Here is a 19,419-nt window from a genome sequence, read left to right on the forward strand (position 1 = left end):
CTTTCTTAACTTTTGGTTGACGGGGCGGAAACCTTTTCAGTTTCGTTCTGATACAGGCCATTGAAAAACAGTTTTGAAACAGTGATGCGAGTGATACACATGACGAAATTTTATTCACCTGATGTAGAGCTGGGGATCTGTTGCCGCTATGGCTGCTTGGAGAATTGCAGTTCGAGTCGAAACCCTTTTCCCCTTTCTTCCGATCCTTCTTCTTCCTCGGTCGCACTATGTGAGCTTCCATCCACGAACGGAACTTTGTTCCAAACATTTTGCTCGTTTTTTTATGCCAGTGAAGTGGGTGTGTATTTTAAATACTTAGACACAGCGACAGATTAACATAGGAGCGCTTGATAAGATAATAACTTGATTAGTTTATTTTCCAGTGTACGCGCACATCTTATTCCACAAATCAATGACGAAACTTGCTTCAGTCACGTTATCGGCACCGCTATTTCTCCAAGCCTTTATTCGTACCAGCGCATGTTTCTTTAATTATAGATCTTCGTTGGCACAGCTATCCTTCAGGCAGCCCCTCGCATTGTCATACCGAGCGACTCCATTACTTCCCACCAGGTTCTTCCCTCGACACGCTCCTTTTCCTTCAACGAGTCAACGGCTCGTTGACTTTCGCAGGATGTTCGTATTTCGTTCCTGCAGCGTCTCCTGACCGTGAATAACCCAAGATCTGCAACAAGGGACGAAAAATTCGTTAGGCAGACCCGCAGAGAGAAAAATAGGAGGGACGGCATGTGGGCAATTCCCTTGGGATGAAAACTTATTAAAACTGCACGGCACGGAAATATCAGTGTGCGATACAGTTTGCGAATTAAATTTATGAGGAAAATTTGAGCGGTGCCGCGGTGGATAGACGGATAGATTGAGCGGATATAACGATTCGGATTACAAACCTCATGCGGTTCACGGTCAATCGGCACTTGCGCCAACACGGCATGGACGGCATGGAGTTGGGTGTTTGTGGAACTGTAATAAATCGAGTATATCAGGGAATGTGGTACATGAGGCAATGTAACTTGAAAAGGAACTTAAGCTTGTGTAAAGATACTAATTGTGGTATAAAGGGTTGTGGGTTGTTTAAAAAAATCGCGTCGACTTTCGAGCTTTTTGTATGCTCCTGAAGGCTCACTTAAATTGTTGTGTTCAAATTGGCTATTTCCATTGAATATTCGAATTCGAGATGAGTATGGAATGCGAAATCAACACCCTCGAATAACATTTGGATCAAGTCACATCTCTTGCAGAATTCCCATTCACATACACACTTTATTGTCGTTAATTATACTACGGTACACTATTGTGCCAAAAATATTTCAGATCCAAATTCTGGTGGCTGGTTAAGATGAGCTGGAATTCTGCTAGGGATCTTCTTGATCATTTTTGCATTAAATGGCACATCGACTACATACCACTGACAAGGAAACGTTTTCAGGTGTCCCCCTCCGATTTCGATGAAACTCTGGTATGTTATAGAGGGTCAAAATCGATGACATACGTATTTTTTTTTATCGGCCCAAACTCATTTTAAAAGAGTGAAACACCCCTCCAAAGTTGACCACCTCCCAAGATGATTTTTCTGTTTTGCACACAAGGAGGGGATTTCGATAACTAATAATGATAGTAATAAATACCTTGTCAAAAGTGATGAAAAACACACTTCGAATATTCTCAAGAACTCTTTATTTTAGGGGTTAACTTGTGTATACAAAGTTCATTTTTTACATTAGAAACAAGATGTTCATCAGAGCTCAATGAATCTAACAGCACTGTGAAGAGCATGCAAGAATACAGAATACGTGCTTTCGATTTTTTCCCAAATACTGAATTCGTGTCGACTTTTTTCCCAATATTGCGGATTATGTCTAGTATTTAGCCGTGAATCATTGAATAACATTGTTTGAGGCTCGCATTCATTCTGGCATCGCTCTCTTATCATTTTACTGTTTTATCATTTTTTTTCAAGCAACGTAAATACTTTTCATTTCAAGCAGACTATCAACTACTCGAAAATTCGATGTGTGTCATATGTAAAGAAGTCATATCTCTACTTGAATTAATTCTATGGCACAGATATTTTTTTTAACGATTACGCGTATCTTTCGGATATTTTCAATATGAAAAGTCTTGAGACCGTTTAGTGCTTGTTAATACATTAATAACAGAACTTCGAGCAGTTATTGAATTTCTTCTCACGTTGACAATGAAAGTGAATCCAATAAACGTTATTAAACTTCTGTGGGCAGCATTTGAAGTAATGAATATACCCGAGTCCCCGTTAACAAATGATGAACGTGAAATAGTATCGAACTTCGAAAACATTTTATTACAAAGCATGACAGAATATAATAGTGTGGAAATGATTGAGGAAAATTCTCTTGACTTTGAAGAGCCCTACAAAAATCTTGAAACGTTCGCAGTGGAAGATGCAGATTTTTAGGTGCCTTCCGAAGGACTTGAAGATAGCTGTTCCGAAGATGACGAACCTTTAAGTTTCGATTATAAAAGAAGAGCTGTTGAATATTGGAGAAGTGCAAAGACGAAAAAAAATCGCTCAATTGATACGGTTCGTCATAGATATAAAAAAGTCAAATCAGTACGACAATTGCGTCGTTGTGCACACCAAATCAACCAGGGAGGGACATACATGAAAAAATTGGCTCGCATATCAGAGTATACATTGCAGAATATGAAAAATGCCATTGACGCAGGCTTGATTGTTCATGATACGGATCTGCGAAGATGGGCTTTACAGGCCCAAGGACTTATCAGTCACAAGGATTTTCGATTTAAAGCATCGCCAACGTGGTTACTTCACTTTAAGAAGATCCATCGCATTACTAGCAGAACAATCAATAAATTCGTCACGCGAAAATCATCGGAAAATAGTGAATATTTACACAAGAGTGCTGAAGAATTTTTGAAAAGAGTTGAACCTTACATTTCCGAATATGGATTACAAAATATATATAATTCTGATCAGAGTGGTTTCCAAATAGAGATTCATTCTGGACGAACGTTAACGGAAGAAGGAACTAAACAATTGTCGTGCATAGTACAGTCAGTAACTTCAACAACGCACAGTTACACTATACAGCCTACAATTTCAGCGGACGGAAAATTATTATCTCTTTTATTTATTGTTTTAAAAGAACCATCCGGAACGTTCGGACCTATAGTTGAACAACATTTATTCAGACCGCCAAATGTTTTCATCACAGCTTCCAAATCAGGAAAACTTACTTCAGGTATAATAATTCTTGTTTCGCGCTGCATATATTCAAACGGTATTAATCACAATGATTCATTACAGAGCATTTCAAGATGTGGTTAGAAGAAGTGTTTATCCCAAAAGTGGGACCGAAGAGTCTACTTCTAATTGATTCTTTTAGTGGGCCTTGTTTTAGAGTTGTGCAAGAGACAATACCCCCGGACAAAAAGTTGACGACTTTATTGATACCGAAAGGAACCACTGGAAAAATTCAACCTCTCGATGTTTTCGGCTTCCGTATATGTAAAAATTATATTCGTCATTTTTCAGACACCGTAGTTCTTCTTGATTATGATTTAGATTTACATTTAAGGAATAATATAATAAAATTACACTCTTTATTTCACAACCAACTGTCATCTCCGCGATATCATAATTTGTTTCGTTATGCGTGGCATAAAAGCGGGTTCATTGGAAAGAAACCTGATAAATTTGATAACCCCGTCGATTTTGCATTTGGACAGTCATCTCATCCGAATTGTAAAATCGAAGGTTGCACGAATGTCGCAGTAATCAGATGTTCTTGGTGTAAAAAATCATTTTGCCTACAGCATTTTTTTGATGAATATTATTATTGTACCGACTATCATCCATAAAGCGATTTATAGATAAACTTGGAACTTGTTTTTGTTTAAAGGGTGTGGCCACGATAGAGGAAGTAGAATAATGTGCATATTCAACAATTTTGTATTATATACAAACGTAATTTATTTACAAAACTATTTACAGGTGTATTTAGTGTATGAATCAAAGTAACAAAAAAAAATTTCTTTATTAATTTTTTCAATGCAAAATGGCTAATAATCACTACTTGTTTTTTGTTTATCTTTTTCCCAGCCCTTACCTCTCAAATATCTGTGCCATAGAATTAATTCAAGTAGAGATATGACTTGTTTACATATGACACACATCGAATTTTCGAGTAGTTGATAGTCTGCTTGAAATGAAAAATAATTACGTTTCATGGAAAAAAATGATAAAACAGTAAAATGATAAGAGAGCGATGCCAGAATGAATGCGAGCCTCAAACAATATTATTCAATGATTCATGGCTAAATACTAGACATAATCCGCAATATTGGGAAAAAAGTCGATACGAATTCAGTATTTGGGAAAAAATCGAAAGCACGTATTCTGTATTCTTGCATGCTCTTCACAGTGCTGTTAGATTCATTGAGCTCTGATGAACATCTTGTTTCTAATGTAAAAAATGAACTTTGTATACACAAGTTAACCCCTAAAATAAAGAGTTCTTGAGAATATTCGAAGTGTGTTTTTCATCACTTTTGACAAGGTATTTATTACTATCATTATTAGTTATCCAAATCCCCTCCTTGTGTGCAAAACAGAAAAATCATCTTGGGAGGTGGTCAACTTTGGAGGCGTGTTTCACCCCTTTAAAATGAGTTTGGGCCGATAAAAAAAAATACGTATGTAATCGATTTTGACCCTCTATAACATACCAGAGTTTCATCGAAATCGGAGGGGGACACCTGAAAACGTTTCCTTATGAGAATCGTCAAACTCCTGGATGGATTTGGAATGCGCGTAATATAGTGAGTTGTGGATCACATCCCGTCGGCATCTACACTACCAAATGTGGCCGACTACGAGGGGCAAAGTTTATCTGGACTTTTATTCGCGGAAAGTTTAAAAATGGTCCAATATATATATATATATATATATATATATATACATAATCCACATTGAAATAACAGATGATCATGACACAGGAATCAGGCAGATAAACTTTGTTTTACGTCGTCACTTTTTTCCGTAATCGTCGAATCGCGAGACGTTCTAATTGATGTGGGTTTATCCCAAAGCGATAAACGCAAAACAATCTGCCGAGTAACAAACGAGCAAACACGAACTTGACTGGTTCTCAAACAGTTATCTTGGTTGCTCAATTTAAATTTGCCGCGTAGTATCAATGATTTTTTTTTCGGGAGTCCGCAGCTATAAAACTCGTTTGGAAATAAGAAGAAGCTCAGAGTTCGACGGGCTTTGTGACAAGTCAGAGCGCAATACCACGACATATTTCAGAGTCATTGTCATCTTTAGATCGGTAAAGAAATCATGAAGTTCGTTTCGTCAGGATTTTGCATTTTTCTCACAGCATTGACAATCGCCCATGGTGAAAAAATCCTGTCTAAGCGCAACGCGGATTACGACGTCCATGAGGAAATTGGTGAGTTCAACAATTTCAATGTTAATAAAAATGTGACAACGGCGATTTGTAAATCGGATTAGATTTTCTTATTTGATAAAGATCGGTCTCGTTTGAGTTTACCGCATCACAATTATTATCGAAATTTTGAATTCTTCCAAGGTTCCTGACATTATGGGATCATTTAGCTGTCTTTTGAATACCGCAGTGAAAGTGAAAGTGTGAAAAGTTGTAAGCGATTATCGTACAATATCATTTCAAGTGTTTTGAGGCCGTTACAGGAAGCAGGGCAGATTCGAGATCTGAGGAATACGGTTTCGATTTTTCTCTCTCCAGATTGTCAAACGGCGCAATTGGGAAGGGCGCAAACCATCAGAAACAGCATGTGTCAAGTCCAGGATACCCTCGTTGATCTGAAACCCACGACAGGGTATCGGTTCATGCCATCAAAGGTTTCCGTTAAACGATGCGACGGCAACTGTAGGACTGGATCATCCTGTGAGCCGTTAGAAACAAGGATAACTGAAGTTTACGTTGATTTAAAACCTTTGTACAGCCGCAGGAGGATGAAGCAGTGCGCTGTCGTGAGGGTCGAAGAACACGTCCGTTGCAGGTGAGAATTAATCACTTTCGAACGTTGATGTGTGTCAAGTGTTCGTTTTCGAGGTGTTCGGAGTTGTAGGAAATTAAAAAAACCTAAGAAACGCAGAAAATTCCGGAATTCGAATCAATATTTCGGAATGTTTATACGCATGTTGTTTCATATAATTGCTCAATACTTGCAAAAAATCTCCTCCGCGTTGCGCGACTCGTGCAGCAGAGGAACACTTTTCATCATATTTTTGGCGAGGAAACGATCTTTTAATACGTCTAATTGGATTGTTTTTTTAACATAATGGACTATAAATTAACGAAAATAGAAAACTTTGAAGCAAAAATTATGTTTAACATGCGCGGAAGGCCGTCTATGTACTTGAAACATTCCTTTGCACTGTTAACCACCATGAAACTCGTTACAATTTGCCGATAACGCGATTTATATTAAGATGGATTACTGGCGTTCGATTATGAAAACAGTTTTCTCTCCCTCGTGGAGAAAACTCCCAACTTGGGTGTAAATTCGCATCCTCAACTGTTTTCTCATGGGTATTTAGGCATTTATTTAGCATTGTCTACGAGTTGAGTGTGCGAATTTACACGTAAGTTGAGTTTTTTTTCCTATAGGGATTAGTGCGCAAAATCCCACCATTTCATCAATGTCGTACGGATGCGGACTTCTTTTTCCTGTCTGCCGAGATTGCGAAGTTATCTACAAACCGCGTTTTCCGTTCGGTAATTCTTGGTCGGTGTCAAGTTCTGAATGTCGAATGTATTTTGTAGCAAAAATTACAACCCTTGCTGACGCGGCAGCTGATTACTGTTTTATTATGGAAAATACCAATTTGCAGGTGTAAGTCTGAAACAACGGAGAGCGGCTTCGTTTCTTCAACTCCACCTAACTAGAGCAAAGAGGAGTGCGAGTGAGTACCTGTCATCATTCAAAATTTGAAAGCCGAAATACTTGTGTTAATGTTGCCCTTCGGTTTGTACCTACTGGAATGCTTTTAATTTGGAGCACTTCTCATTAATAACGCAATCAGTGTCTCTAATTTGTATTATGCATTAACGAAAATTTATTCAATTACAGATGTGTTTGATGGCGTAATCCCATACGAGTTTCCTAAATCCACGACTTGGTTTCACCGCATCTCGGCAAGACATATTTTTCTTATTAATCAATTTCTTTTCGGTTTTTAAATAGATATAACTTTTGGCTGTATGGCAATTTATGTTCTACAACTGCCTGGTATCATTTTCTTATCCTCGAGAAACAACTTATTGTTCGTGAAACTTTCAACATGTATTTGCAGAAATGAATAAATAAATAAATTGAATAAAATAACGACGGTAGTAATACGGCGACCTTGTAAGTAATTGTGAGATTGAAGATCGTTTTTCACACGACTTCTTCTCAGAGTCGACCTATACCTACGAAGGAGTCCATTTTCTTTAGTGGAAATAAGTTTGCGTTAAAAATTTTCAATGTTGATTAAATTTCAATTATTTTCAATTCTTGAGAAACTAGGAGAAATTTTACTAGTTGTTTTGATCGTTATTCAGGATTGATCCCAGGACGGAGACATTTTTTTCATCTGATATTTTGGGTAGTTTGTCAGACTTTGAGTTCCCAAAAATGAATGATTCACGATATTTGAGAATTCGAAAATCCACACTTATTTAGTTAGACATAAAAGATGTACATCCTTTCTGGCTGTGATTTGTATTTCCTCCGATTCAACAACATCTTGAGTCTCATGTTGGAATAAAGTTTCAATTTTATGAAATGCAATCAGTAGACGGATGCGTTGACCACATCACAGAAGGATAAAAAAGAAACACACTGTTTATAAAGAAGCGGATGAGAATAAACTTCGCAATTTTCTAACTTTCCTCTGGGCGACCGCATTTGTGTTTCTCACACAAATAGTGGTGGAAGCGGTTTCAAGGGTTATCCTTGAGTCCATCGGTAGTTATAAAACGGTCCGTTATAAATGGAAAGAAACACAGAACTCGACGAGCTTTCTTACGAGTCAAATCGCTGTTCTGTGAAGTATTTATTGTCATTTTCATCTACGGATCAGTCAGCACGAATCATGAACTTGGTTGGTTCCTTTGGTTTTTGCATTTTTGTTTCGGTGTTGACAATCGCCCAATGTCAAGTGATCGAGTCTATGTACAAGGAGCACGTGGACATTGGTGAGTTCCACAGTTTCAATCCCGATAAAAATATAAAAATAGCGAGTATGCGCTGTTCCTACATAAATCGGTTCTGCACGAAGTTATTCTACGCAAATTGATCGTACACAATATGATTTGGAACAAAATTATTTTACACAAATCCGTCCCGGACGAAACGATCGTAGATGATATTATCACAGACAAGATTACCTTTTCACGTTATTATTTCAGACAAAATCCTGCTATTCAAAGCAAATCTATGAAACAAAGTTGAAAAAATAAAAAATCCAAGAGGTAATCTGAATACAGAGTCCTCTTCTGAAATAATCTTACACCAGGTGGGTGAAGCAGTTCCATGAATTGTCTAAGCACGGGGATCTATAACCTACACAACTTGGAGTTGCTTCAGAGTAACTTTTTCTTCCGAAAATAGTTGATACCCGTGAATTGTTCACCCATTAAAAATATTTTTTCGCAAAGTCGCTTTGTGATTTGGCTGATTTAAATTTACAGAATAATTTTGTGTGGAGTAATTTTGTGTGGGAAACTCACCTGAACGTAAATTTTGTACAGCATCGATGGCCACTCGAAAAGAGTGAGCCGCGAATCGAATGACATTCTCTTTTTCTACCAAATTGTATTCCGTACGTGACTTCAAGTTTAGAGTATCAGTATTGCAGGAAGGATAAGAAATCTTTGGTGTGACGGTCAGTTCAAAAATAATATCATTTCTTAATTCTGACGATTCGTTGGGAGCATGGCCGGCCAGTGTCAATATTATCAGGTGTCAGAGTCAATAATTCTTCCACGATTTCTAAACTTCATCCGAATGTCTTATGGAATACGCAGAGCGCGCAAGAACTTGCCAGCGATAATTACGAGAAAAATCTGACTTCAAATATCCGAAAGACTCTGTTTAATGAATAAACCTATAATAGGGACAGAGGGCAGACTTACGATCTCAAGGTTTCAATTTTTTTCTCTCCAGATTGTCAAGCGGCGCAATTCGGAAGGGCGCAAACCATCAGAACCAGCATGTGTCAAGTCAAGGATACCCTCGTTGATCTGAAACCCACATCAGGTTATCGGTACCTGCCACCGATAGCTTCCGTTAAACGATGCGACGGCTACTGTAAGACTGGCTTATCCTGTGAGCCGTTAGAAACAAGGATGACTAAAGTTCACGTTGATTTGAAACTTTTGTACGGCCGCAGGGGGATGAAGCAGTGCGCTGTCGTGAGGGTCGAAGAACACGTCCGTTGCAGGTGAGAATTAATCATTTTCGAACGTTAATGTTTGTCAAGTGTTCGCTTTCAAGGTGTACGGAGTTATAGGGAATTTCAGGAATTTGAGAAACGCAGAAAAGTCTTGGCACCGTCTAAAAACTCCGGAATTTGAATCGATATTTTGGAATGTTAATACGCACGTTGTTTCGTATAATTGCTCAAGATTTACAAAAAATTCCTTCCCCGTTGTACGACTCGTGCAGCAGCGAAACACTTCTCATCATATTTTCGGCGAAAACCTCCCAACTTGCATGGCAGTTCGCACCCTCAACTTTTTTCTCATGGGCATTTAGCAGTGTTTTTGAGCTGAGGGTACGAACTCACACCCAAGTTGTGTTTTTTTCCGTAAGGGCTCAGAACGCGAAATCCCACCGAGCCATTGATGTCGCAGCGACGATGCAGATTTATTTTTCCTATTGATCGGTTTCAAGTTCTCAACGCCGAGTGTATTTTGTAGCAAAAATTACAACTGTTGCTGACGCGGCAGCTGATTACTGTCTTATTATGGAAAACACAAATTTGCAGGTGTATGTGTGAAAAAACGGAGAGGGACTGCAACGACCGACAAATGTTCGATAAGAGTAATTGCAAATGTGAGTGCAAGGCAGGAACAGAGAACAAAATGAAATGCGAAGAACAAAAAGAAATGCGGTGGGATAAAGACGACTGTTCCTGCAAGTGCATGCTGATGCCAATGCCATGTTCAACTAACCGGTATTGGAACGAAACTCTCTGCAGGTCAGTATTATGATCCTTACTTTATGTACTGAGAATTTTCACGGAGACATCATCAGATTTGCTACATTGACAATTTCTATCATCCATGCTGCACATTCACGGACATTCGTTCTATTTCAGGTGTCAATAATTACATAATCGCATACGAGTCTCCCTGCGTATCGACGGTTTGGCTTCACGTCTCCGCAAGAGGCCATCTATTTGCTTGATAAATTTCTTTTTGGTTTGGTAGTCAAAATAATTTTAAGTAGTATTGTCGTTTATTTTTGACAATTCGAAGATATCGTTTTATTATGCTCGAGGAAAATCTTGTATGAAAAACTTTTGTTCAAACGAATAAATATCATGTCATTTTGAGAAACAAGCATCGTCGCACATAACTATACAATTCCCTGAAGAACATTCTGAGTTTGACGGAATATAATTTGAATTTTATAAAAGGCAGTCAGCAGTTGGTCGCATCAACCACAACCGACGGGGATAAAGAAGAGACCTTCGACTTGGAAACAAGCGGTTTGAGCAGTAGATTGTGCATCAAAGACGCAAAGTAGGTCTTTTTACGATGCGCGGGCCGAAGACGAATATCGCAAATACACGGGGCGAAGAAAGCTTTGCATCCACGGTGCACGCGACACGTTGTGTGAAAAAAGCGTGGTTTCCATATTTCAATTTCACAAGAGAAGTACAATAAAAAAAAAAAACCACTTTCTCGTTCTCAGACGTAAACGCGCGCTTTTCCCTACTCCGATGTTCTTCCTATGCGCTGTCGCAGAAATAATCACGCGTGATTCATACTAACGCTACGTGGATAAACTTAGCGATTAATTATTAAACTGTTCCCTTAGGGAAACCATGCGTATGTTTACATCTCGCGGTTCACACGGTGTCGATAATTTCTCCACAAGACATCCGTGGTTGCAACACTGTTCGTCGCAAATGGAACGCCTTAGATCTCGATTGAATATCTTTTCCTTTGTGCGTTTCATGCGAATACTCTACGAAATTACTAACGGGTGAGATAACGTTTCTCCGAAACATAGATTTTCAATAAAAATACCCGTCGAATGGGTCCAATTGAGTTTTATTCTAAATGCAAAGAATTATAAATAAACGAAAGTAAAAAATAGTCAAGCATGAATAACGTTCCAAACAAGTCAAAGCTTGCCTATGTATTCCTAGCTGAAACATTTGCCTGCGCATTTATTTACACTGATATTTACTGTTCTGAAATACCGTTATTCAATTTTGAAAACATTTCTTCACTCAAAAGTCAAGATCCCGTCAATGACCGTGTTTTGTACAAATTATACTCATTTTCACCTCCTATGCATTATCTTCCTATAAATGTACCAAATCTATCTAGGAAAATATGTAACCACTGCCCCGTCGAAGTATAACGGTGCGGTAAAAGCGAAAAAACTGAATCTCGTATTAATTTTTTGTATACCCGATGCTTCACTTTTTAAGTTCAAATAAAGTTGCGACAACGTTTTCAACTTGTACCTCGTATTGGGCCCGATCAATAAATACGTAGCCTGGCATTTTCCATTAACCTGCACGAGTACTCCTTAACGGTCATTACTGGAATAAAAGTAGTAGTAGTGCAATTACGTATTACCATCTCGAATTTCAAAGCTAATCATCAATCAGTGCCGCTTTCAAATGAATATATCAATTCATTGGAATAATTATGGCGGTAACGCGACAGCAGCATTAGTAATTATGGTATAAAAATAAGTTTTTTCTTCATATTCTCTTTTGCAGGGTATTGTACATATGGGGCATTCCATGTCGAATTCGGCAATTCGGATCTTATCGTTTTTTAGGTGAATCGTTGAAAACTTTTCAAAATATAGCAACTACTCTGAAACTTCATATTAATTTCTTTGAAACTTTTCATACGGAATCACTTTCAAGTTCGAAACATCGAAACCTTTGCAAAGTTCTACCTTTTTTGACAATGCTCGAGAAACTGTCACAAATTTGAATATTCGTTCGGATCGTTACTTGAAATTGGTTCCAACTCGAAATAGTTTTGCGTCCAATTGTTTTCAGCGCTATGGAAAGTTTTCGATCGGTGAAAACCCAGGTCCGATGTTATTCAATGATATAAAAAACCACACTGATGTCAACTGGAGAAATAAACATAGTCGCACGCTACAATCGTAGTCTCATCCAAATTCATCGTCCTGTATTAGGAGTAGGAATATAATCTGAATTTTGCTAACGATAATTAATCGGTAGAAGTTGATTGCGTCGACCACAACCTACAGGAATAAGTAAGAAACCTTCTACTTCAAAAGAAGCTGATAAAAATGAACCGTTTTCCTGGTGACCACATTGGTATTTTCCACGTTAGGACATGGATAGTTGTGAAACCGTCCGTTGCAAATAAAAGGAAGCAGGCTCGACGAGTTTTTTGACGAGTCAAAGCGCAATACCGCGACATATTTCAGAGTCTTCGTCATCTTCAGATCGGTGAAGAAAACATGATCCTCGTTCCGTCATGACTTTGCATTTTTCACTCGCGGCATTGACAATCGCTCATGGCGAAAAAATCCAGTCCAAGCGCAACGCCGATTACGACGCCCATGAGGAAATTGGTGAGTTAAACAATTCCAATGTCAATAAAAACGTGACAACGGCGATCTGTAAATCGGATCAGACTTTGTTATTCGATGAAGATCGGGTTCGTTCGAGTTTACGGGTATCATAATTAATATGGGAGTTTTTAATTCTTGCAATATTTCTGAAATTATGGGATCGGTTAATTGTCTTTTTAATCTCGTAGTTCGTGTAGAAACTTGTCGGCGATTATCATGCAATATTTCTTGAAGTGTTTTGAAGCCGTAACAGAAAGCAAGATAAGTTCAAGGTCTGAGACTTAATTTTTTTGTCTGCTAATTGTGGCTCGCATATTCGCTATTTAGCGGAAATCATAAGAAGCAGCTCCGGCAAAGCGCGCACGATCGACTCGTTGATCTGAAACTCATGCCAGGATATCGGTGCCGTCGAAGGTTTCCGTTAAACGATGCGATAGCATGTGAGAATTAATCACTTTGAAACCTTAACGTGTGTCAGTGTTCGCTTTCGATTCATCCAGAGTTGCAAGAAATCGTGAAAATGAGAAAAACGCATCAAGTTTTCGAGCCACGAGCTCGGATCGATAGACAAGATTTGAAGATTCTGTCAAAATTTCATGTCGCTCGGATATAAATTGACTGAGAAATCTGCGCCACCGGATTGAAAACATGGTCGTTTGTTACATATATGCGCCATGCCGCCATTTTATTATTAATTTCAATTACAAAAATCTAAGATTTTCTTGAATTACAAATTATAAAGCCTTAAAACTCAACTTGCTCTAAGTGCTTTCGTTTACTTTGAGAAAAAAGTCTACTCAAGAGCTGTACTCCCCCCTCCTCCCGCCGCCCCCATCCCTTGAAAAAAATTACATGAAAAGTATACGCGGTACTTATTTTTTGATACTATGTTCGATTCATGAGCGTCAAATCAGTTATAATTACACATAATAATAAGGAGAAAAAAGAGTATTTTTTAGCAGGCCAGTGTAATCAGAGGACGACCACATCCTAGGAGGATAAGGAACCATACTGCTCACAATCAAGCGGAAGGTAATACACTTCGCGATTATCAAACTTTTCTCCAAGCGACCACATTTGTGTTTCTCGGGTAGGTGGTGGTATAAGCGGTTTAATTTTTCAAGGGTTTGCCGTGAGAACGTCGAGAGTTATGAAATGGTCCGAAGCACAGAGCTCGACGAGCTTTCGTACGAATCAAGTCGCAGTCCTGCGGAATAGTTTTTTGTTATTTCCATCTACGGATTACTCAGCACAAATAATGAACTTGATCGGTTCCTTTGGTTTTTGCATTTTCGTTTCGGTGTTGACAATCGCCCAATGTCACGTGATCGAGTCTACGTACGGGAAGCACGTGGACATTGGTGAGTTCCACAGTTTCAATCCCGATAAAAATAGAAAAATAGCGAGTATGCGCTGTTCCTACATAAATCGGTTCTGCACGAAGATATTCTACGCAAATTGATCGTACACAATATGATTTGGAACAAAATAATTTTACACAAATCCCTCCCGGACGAAACGATCCTAGACGATATTATCACGGACAAGATAACGTTTTCACGTTATTATTTCACACAAAATCCTGCTATTCAAAGCAAATCTATGAAACAAAAACTGAGAAAATAAAAAATCCAACCGGTAATCTGTACACGGAGTCCTCTTCTGGAATAATCTTACACCAGGTGGGTGAAGCAGCTCCATGGATTGTATAAGCATGGAGATCTATAACCTACACAACTTGGAGTTGCTTCAGAGTAATTTTTTCTTCCGAAAATAGTTGATACCCGTGAATTGTTCACCCATTGAAAATATTTTTTCGCAAAGTCGCTTTGAGATTTGGCTGATTTAAATTTACAGAATAATTTTGTGTGGGAAACTCACCTTAACGTAAATTTTGTACAGCATCGATGGCCACTCGAAAAGAGTGAGCCGCGAATCGAATGACATTTTCTTTTCTTACCAAATTGTATTCCGTACGTGACTTCAAGTTTAGAGTATCAGTATTGCAGGAAGGATAAGAAATCTTTGGTGTGAGGGTCAGTTCAAAAATAATATCACGTCTCAATTCCGACGATTCGTTGGGAGCATGGCCGGCCAGTGTCAATATTATCAGGTGTCGGAGTCAATAATTCTTCCACGATTTCTAAACTTCATCCGAATGTCTTATGGAATACGCAGAGCGCGCAAGAACTTGCCAGCGATAATTACGAGAACAATCTCACTTCAAATATCCGAAAGACTCTGTTTAATGAATAAACCTATAATAGGGACAGAGGGCAGACTTACGATCTCAAGGTTTCAATTTTTTTCTCTCCAGATTGTCAAACGGCGCTAGGCGCAATGGCGCAAACCATCAGAACCAGCATGTGTCAAGTCAAGGATACCCTCGTTGATCTGAAACCCACATCAGGTTATCGGTACGTGCCACCGATAGCTTCCGTTAAACGATGCGACGGCAACTGTAGGACTGGCTTATCCTGTGAGCCGTTAGAAACAAGGATAACTGAAGTTTACGTTGATGTGAAACTTTTGTACGGCCGCTGGTGGATGAAGCGGTGCGCTGTCGTGAGGGTCGAAGAACACGTCAGTTGCAGGTGAGAATTAATCATTTTCGAACGTTGATGTGTGTCAAGTGTTCGCTTTCGATGTAGACGGAGTTGTATTGCACGCCTCTTCCTCTGGATCATCTCGTTGTACCGCTGCTTTATACCGATATCGCCACAGTTTTAAAGCTATTATTTAAGAAAAGATTTTTTGTCCACCAACTCGCGAAGATATAGTTCTCGTCATTATTCTTTGTGCCAACAAGCCACAACGATTGGGCAAAACGGACCCAAAAAAATGGGTAAAAAAAGTAGCAGAAGCACATCATCGGACCAAGAAAATAATCAACTGAGGATCGAGAAGACTATAAAAGACAGGAAAAGAAAATAAATGAATGAAATCCTTAGAACGCGATATATCGCGGTGCTAATGCCAAAAGGGCGTATCGAGTTAGTGTGGGTAAGTATAGCGATCACGCTCTTTCGGCATTAGTACCGCGATATTATTAAGACTTGGCAACACAGCCACGAGTTGCTATATCAACCGCATGAGCGGTATTCGGTTAAAAAATCTAAGTGATCTGGCAAAACAGATATGGACGTGGTGTGAGAGGCGACAGATTTGGATTCTCGCCTCTTACATCTCATCCAAGGAAAGTTCATAGGCAGATTTTGAATCTAGAAAACGGGAACCAGAAACAGATTAAAAACTATGAGAACAGTGCGTTTGAAGGAATACGAAAAAAATTTGAACCTGCAGAGATACTCGTAGAGCTACAAGCGACTAGAACGAACTATAAATGCACTCGATTTGTTTCTTGGTTCAAAGACCGAGATTCTATACCAGTAGATGCATTCACTATCGGTTGGAAAAGATACTTCTTTTACGCATTTTCACCTTTCTCTATAATATTGAGAGTCCTGCCGACGATTAGGTGTAAAAAAGTAGCTGAAATAGTAGTAGTCCATTACCGACCAGCACAGTTGTTCCATGCAGTTGCTCGATGTTTAGAAAAAATCTCCTCCCCGTTGTGCGACGCGTTTACCAGTAGAATACTTTTCATCATATTTTTGGCGAAGAAACGATTTTTTAATGTGTTTAATTCGATTTGATTTTCAATATAATGGATTATGAATGAACGGAAATATGTAACATGAACATGGAATGTGTGTAACAGAAACATTCGCCTGCACTGTGAATCAGCGTGAAGTTTATAACAGTTTGCCGATAGCGCGCTTTGCCATGAGGGAATTGGCGTTTGATAGCGAAAACAGTTTTCTCTCCATCAAGGAGATAATTTACTCCAACTTGGGGTAAATTAGCACCCTGAATTTTTTTTCTCGTTGGGTATTTAGCATTATCTATGAGTTGAGGGTGCGAATTTACACCCAAGTTGGTTTTTTTTTTCCGTGCGGGCTCAAAATGTAAAATCCCACCGAGCCACTAATGTTGTACAGATGATAAAGACTTATTTTTTCTGTATATCGAGACTGTGATGTTATCAACAAACCGCGTTTTCCGTTCGGAAATTCTTGATCGGTATCAAGTTCTCAACTTCGTATGTATTTTGTAGCAAAAATTACAACCGTTGCTGACGCGGCAGCTGATTACTGTTTTATTACGGAAAATACCAATTTGCAGGTGTAAGTGTGAAGCAACGGAGATGGACTGCAACGACCGACAAATGTTCGATAAGAATAGTTGCAAATGTGAGTGCAAGGCAGAAAGAGAGAGCAAAATGAAATGCGAAGAACAAGAAGGAATGCGGTGGGATAAAGACGACTGTTCCTGCAAGTGCATGCTGATGCCAATGCCATGTTCAACTCAAGGGATTTGGAGCGAAGCTCACTGCGCGTGAGTATCATCATCCCAAATTTGAAAGCTGAAGGTCTTGAATTAATGTTGCCGATCTGTGTTTACTGGAATCGCTATTTTATTACGGAAAACACCAATCTACAGGTGTATGAATGAACTACCGAATCGCAAATATGAGCACGAGGACGAAAAAAAGAACAGTACCGAATGCCAGAAACAATTAGGAATGTGGTGGGATGAAGATGACGGCTGCAAGTGCATGATGTTGCCGATGAAATGTACGATTGGACGTAGATGGAGCAAAGCTCACTGCAAGTGAGTATTATTCTTCCAAATTTGTGTACCGAGAATCTTTACCGCGATGTCATCGAGCGATTGCAGTGTAATGGCTTCAATTCAGATTCGCTACATCAACAATTTCTATGATCAATGCTAGATATTTACGCACATTTATTCGATTTCAGGTGTGTTCAATGATATAATCCCATACGAGTCTCCCTGCGTTTATACGGTGTGGCTTTACTTCTCCGCAAGTGGCCGTTGTTTTGCTTGATAAGCTTCTTCTTGGTTTTGTAATGAAAATAATTTCAAGCAATATTGTTATTTGTTTTTCACAAGTGAAAGATATCGTTTTATCATGCTCGAGGAAAAACTTGAATACAAAACTTTTGTGCAAACGAACAAATATGATGTGTTTAAAAAAAAAAAAAAAACCTCGGTCGCACGTAACTATACAGATCCCTGGAAAACATTCCGAGTTTCATGTTGGAATATAATTTCCATTTCATAAAAGTTAATCGTTAAAGTTAAAAGACGGGAATAAAAAAGGGATCCTAGGAGTAGAAACAAGCGGTTGAGGTAATAGATTGTACATCGAGGATGCAAAGTAGGTCTTTTCACGACGAGTGGCCCGAAGACGAATATTGTGTGACAAAAGCGTGGTTAACAAGCTTTAGTCTCATAGCGGAGTGCAAGCAAAAGCACTTTTTCCCCACTAGGACGAAACATTTTTTGTACTATCATTGGAATAATGTCGGCAGTTATACCACAGTGTAATTGTATCAGAGGTTAAAAGGTTATTCCTTCCTCTCATTTTTTTCCAGAGGGCACTTCGTACCAAATCCATCAATTTTGACCCTCGTCACTTCTAGGGTTAATTTCGTGTGAGCTCTTTCGCCATATTACTTTGCACCCTAAAATTGATGCTATTTTTATTTATTTTTTCCGATTGTCTTTTCTTCCGTTTGCCAAAGTGGTTTGAAAAATGGTCACCCTGTTTATACGGATCCACTGTCAATTATATCTGTCGTGGTTCGAGCGAAAACGTTTTAAATTTCCTCCATCATTGTACTTCAAAGGGTTTCACGAATAGCGAGAAATTTTACGAACTATAATTGCTGCTCGAATTAGTAGAAGTAATACTCCGACCTTTATACGCTCCGAATAGATTGCCATCGCGTATTCCATAACGGTGCGTTTAATCTTCGATAATCCCGCAGATTCAACGATCAATGATAAAAGAATTATACAACTTTACGTTTAATCACGCCAATTTCCGAAGAATTTCACTGAAATGTAAAAGGATAGAGAATAATGGTGAGAAATGAAAAAACAACAAAAGTGCGATTATACGTTACAGCCTTAAATTAATTAAAAATCGTTTCTGATCCCAACATTATTGTACAATAATTGAACAACAATTTCAACGTTATTCTAACGTTCCGAAAGTTTGACAGATTATTTGTAACTTTTCATTGAATTCATCGTTCAACTGGATGAAGAAAAATCGATATAAACAAACGTGTGAAAAAAAATTCATCCTGCTGAAACTTTGAAAACGTTTTGATTTTGCAAGGAAAAAAATTAGCGAAATTCAAAATAGCTAGAGCACGCATCGCTTCCTCCCAATAGAGAATTATCATTACTTCTCATAAATTTTGACACATTTCACCGTAAGTTGCGAGAACTTTTGAAAATTTGTTATCCCAGAAGCGGCCGGTGCTTTATTTTCCGAACGGTTGACTTCAAGTGCACGTCGATATTTCCCCTTCTGATTAACCGAAAGTAGTTTCTCTAGAGAATTTTCTAGAGAATTTATAAATAGGTTATTAAATTTCCTATTTAGCCTCGAGCGAATGAAGAATCTCTCATACTCGTTCGCATTTTAAGAACTTGTTTACTTTAAATTTAATTAAATTTCAC

General features: G+C 38.6%; 3 protein-coding genes across 11 annotated transcripts in view; 2 read left to right on the forward strand and 1 right to left on the reverse strand.

Moving 5' to 3' along the window:
* The window catches only part of LOC107227717, an 87,968-nt gene that overhangs the window by 18,781 nt on the left and 49,768 nt on the right, over window positions 1-19,419 (reverse strand). For 5 of the 7 annotated variants that reach the window (XR_006903715.1, XM_046736402.1, XM_046736405.1 and 2 more), the window contains one exon: window positions 119-685. Coding sequence is in view for 6 of the 7 variants with exons in the window: in XM_046736402.1 (XP_046592358.1) it covers window positions 119-268 (150 nt within the window). In the remaining variant the exon portion in view is untranslated. Of the gene's footprint in view, window positions 1-118; window positions 686-908; window positions 982-19,419 lie in introns of all 7 variants that reach the window. The other 2 variants (XM_046736404.1, XM_046736403.1) reach the window with 2 other exon arrangements.
* On the forward strand, window positions 5,291-7,395 carry LOC124292606. Its single transcript, XM_046736410.1, has 4 exons — window positions 5,291-5,474; window positions 5,790-6,066; window positions 6,902-6,973; window positions 7,141-7,395. Exons 1-3 carry the CDS (start codon window positions 5,363-5,365, stop codon window positions 6,954-6,956), a joined length of 444 nt encoding a protein of 147 aa, XP_046592366.1. The 5' UTR covers window positions 5,291-5,362; the 3' UTR covers window positions 6,957-6,973; window positions 7,141-7,395.
* Window positions 7,930-18,846, forward strand: LOC107218608 (balbiani ring protein 3). Of its 3 annotated transcripts, none has more exons than XM_046736407.1 (5): window positions 7,930-8,249; window positions 15,176-15,452; window positions 17,044-17,256; window positions 17,362-17,532; window positions 17,682-18,805. In XM_046736407.1, the coding sequence occupies exons 1-5, from the start codon at window positions 8,045-8,047 to the stop codon at window positions 17,692-17,694; spliced, it is 879 nt and encodes a 292-aa protein (XP_046592363.1). In that variant the 5' UTR covers window positions 7,930-8,044; the 3' UTR covers window positions 17,695-18,805. The 3 variants fall into 3 exon arrangements, with proteins under 3 accessions (XP_046592363.1, XP_015512017.2, XP_046592364.1); XM_046736408.1 differs by lacking the exon at window positions 7,930-8,249 and adding an exon at window positions 14,045-14,219 and having other exon boundaries at window positions 17,682-18,846; XM_015656531.2 differs by lacking the exons at window positions 15,176-15,452; window positions 17,044-17,256; window positions 17,362-17,532; window positions 17,682-18,805 and adding exons at window positions 9,220-9,496; window positions 10,043-10,255; window positions 10,376-10,619 and having other exon boundaries at window positions 8,035-8,249.

The sequence above is a fragment of the Neodiprion lecontei genome, chromosome 4 (genome assembly GCF_021901455.1).
Source record: "Neodiprion lecontei isolate iyNeoLeco1 chromosome 4, iyNeoLeco1.1, whole genome shotgun sequence".
NCBI classification, from domain to species: domain Eukaryota; kingdom Metazoa; phylum Arthropoda; class Insecta; order Hymenoptera; family Diprionidae; genus Neodiprion; species Neodiprion lecontei.

Coding starts and splice junctions, on each gene's coding strand:
- LOC124292606 (XM_046736410.1), top strand. CDS start 5,363: ATGAAGTTCGTTTCGTCAGGATTTTGCATTTTTCTCACAGCATTGACA. Junction 5,475..5,789: donor CGACGTCCATGAGGAAATTG/GTGAGTTCAACA, acceptor TTCTCTCTCCAG/ATTGTCAAACGGCGCAATTG. Junction 6,067..6,901: donor GAAGAACACGTCCGTTGCAG/GTGAGAATTAAT, acceptor ACCAATTTGCAG/GTGTAAGTCTGAAACAACGG.
- LOC107218608 (XM_046736407.1), top strand. CDS start 8,045: ATGGAAAGAAACACAGAACTCGACGAGCTTTCTTACGAGTCAAATCGC. Junction 15,453..17,043: donor GAAGAACACGTCAGTTGCAG/GTGAGAATTAAT, acceptor ACCAATTTGCAG/GTGTAAGTGTGAAGCAACGG. Junction 17,257..17,361: donor TGGAGCGAAGCTCACTGCGC/GTGAGTATCATC, acceptor ACCAATCTACAG/GTGTATGAATGAACTACCGA.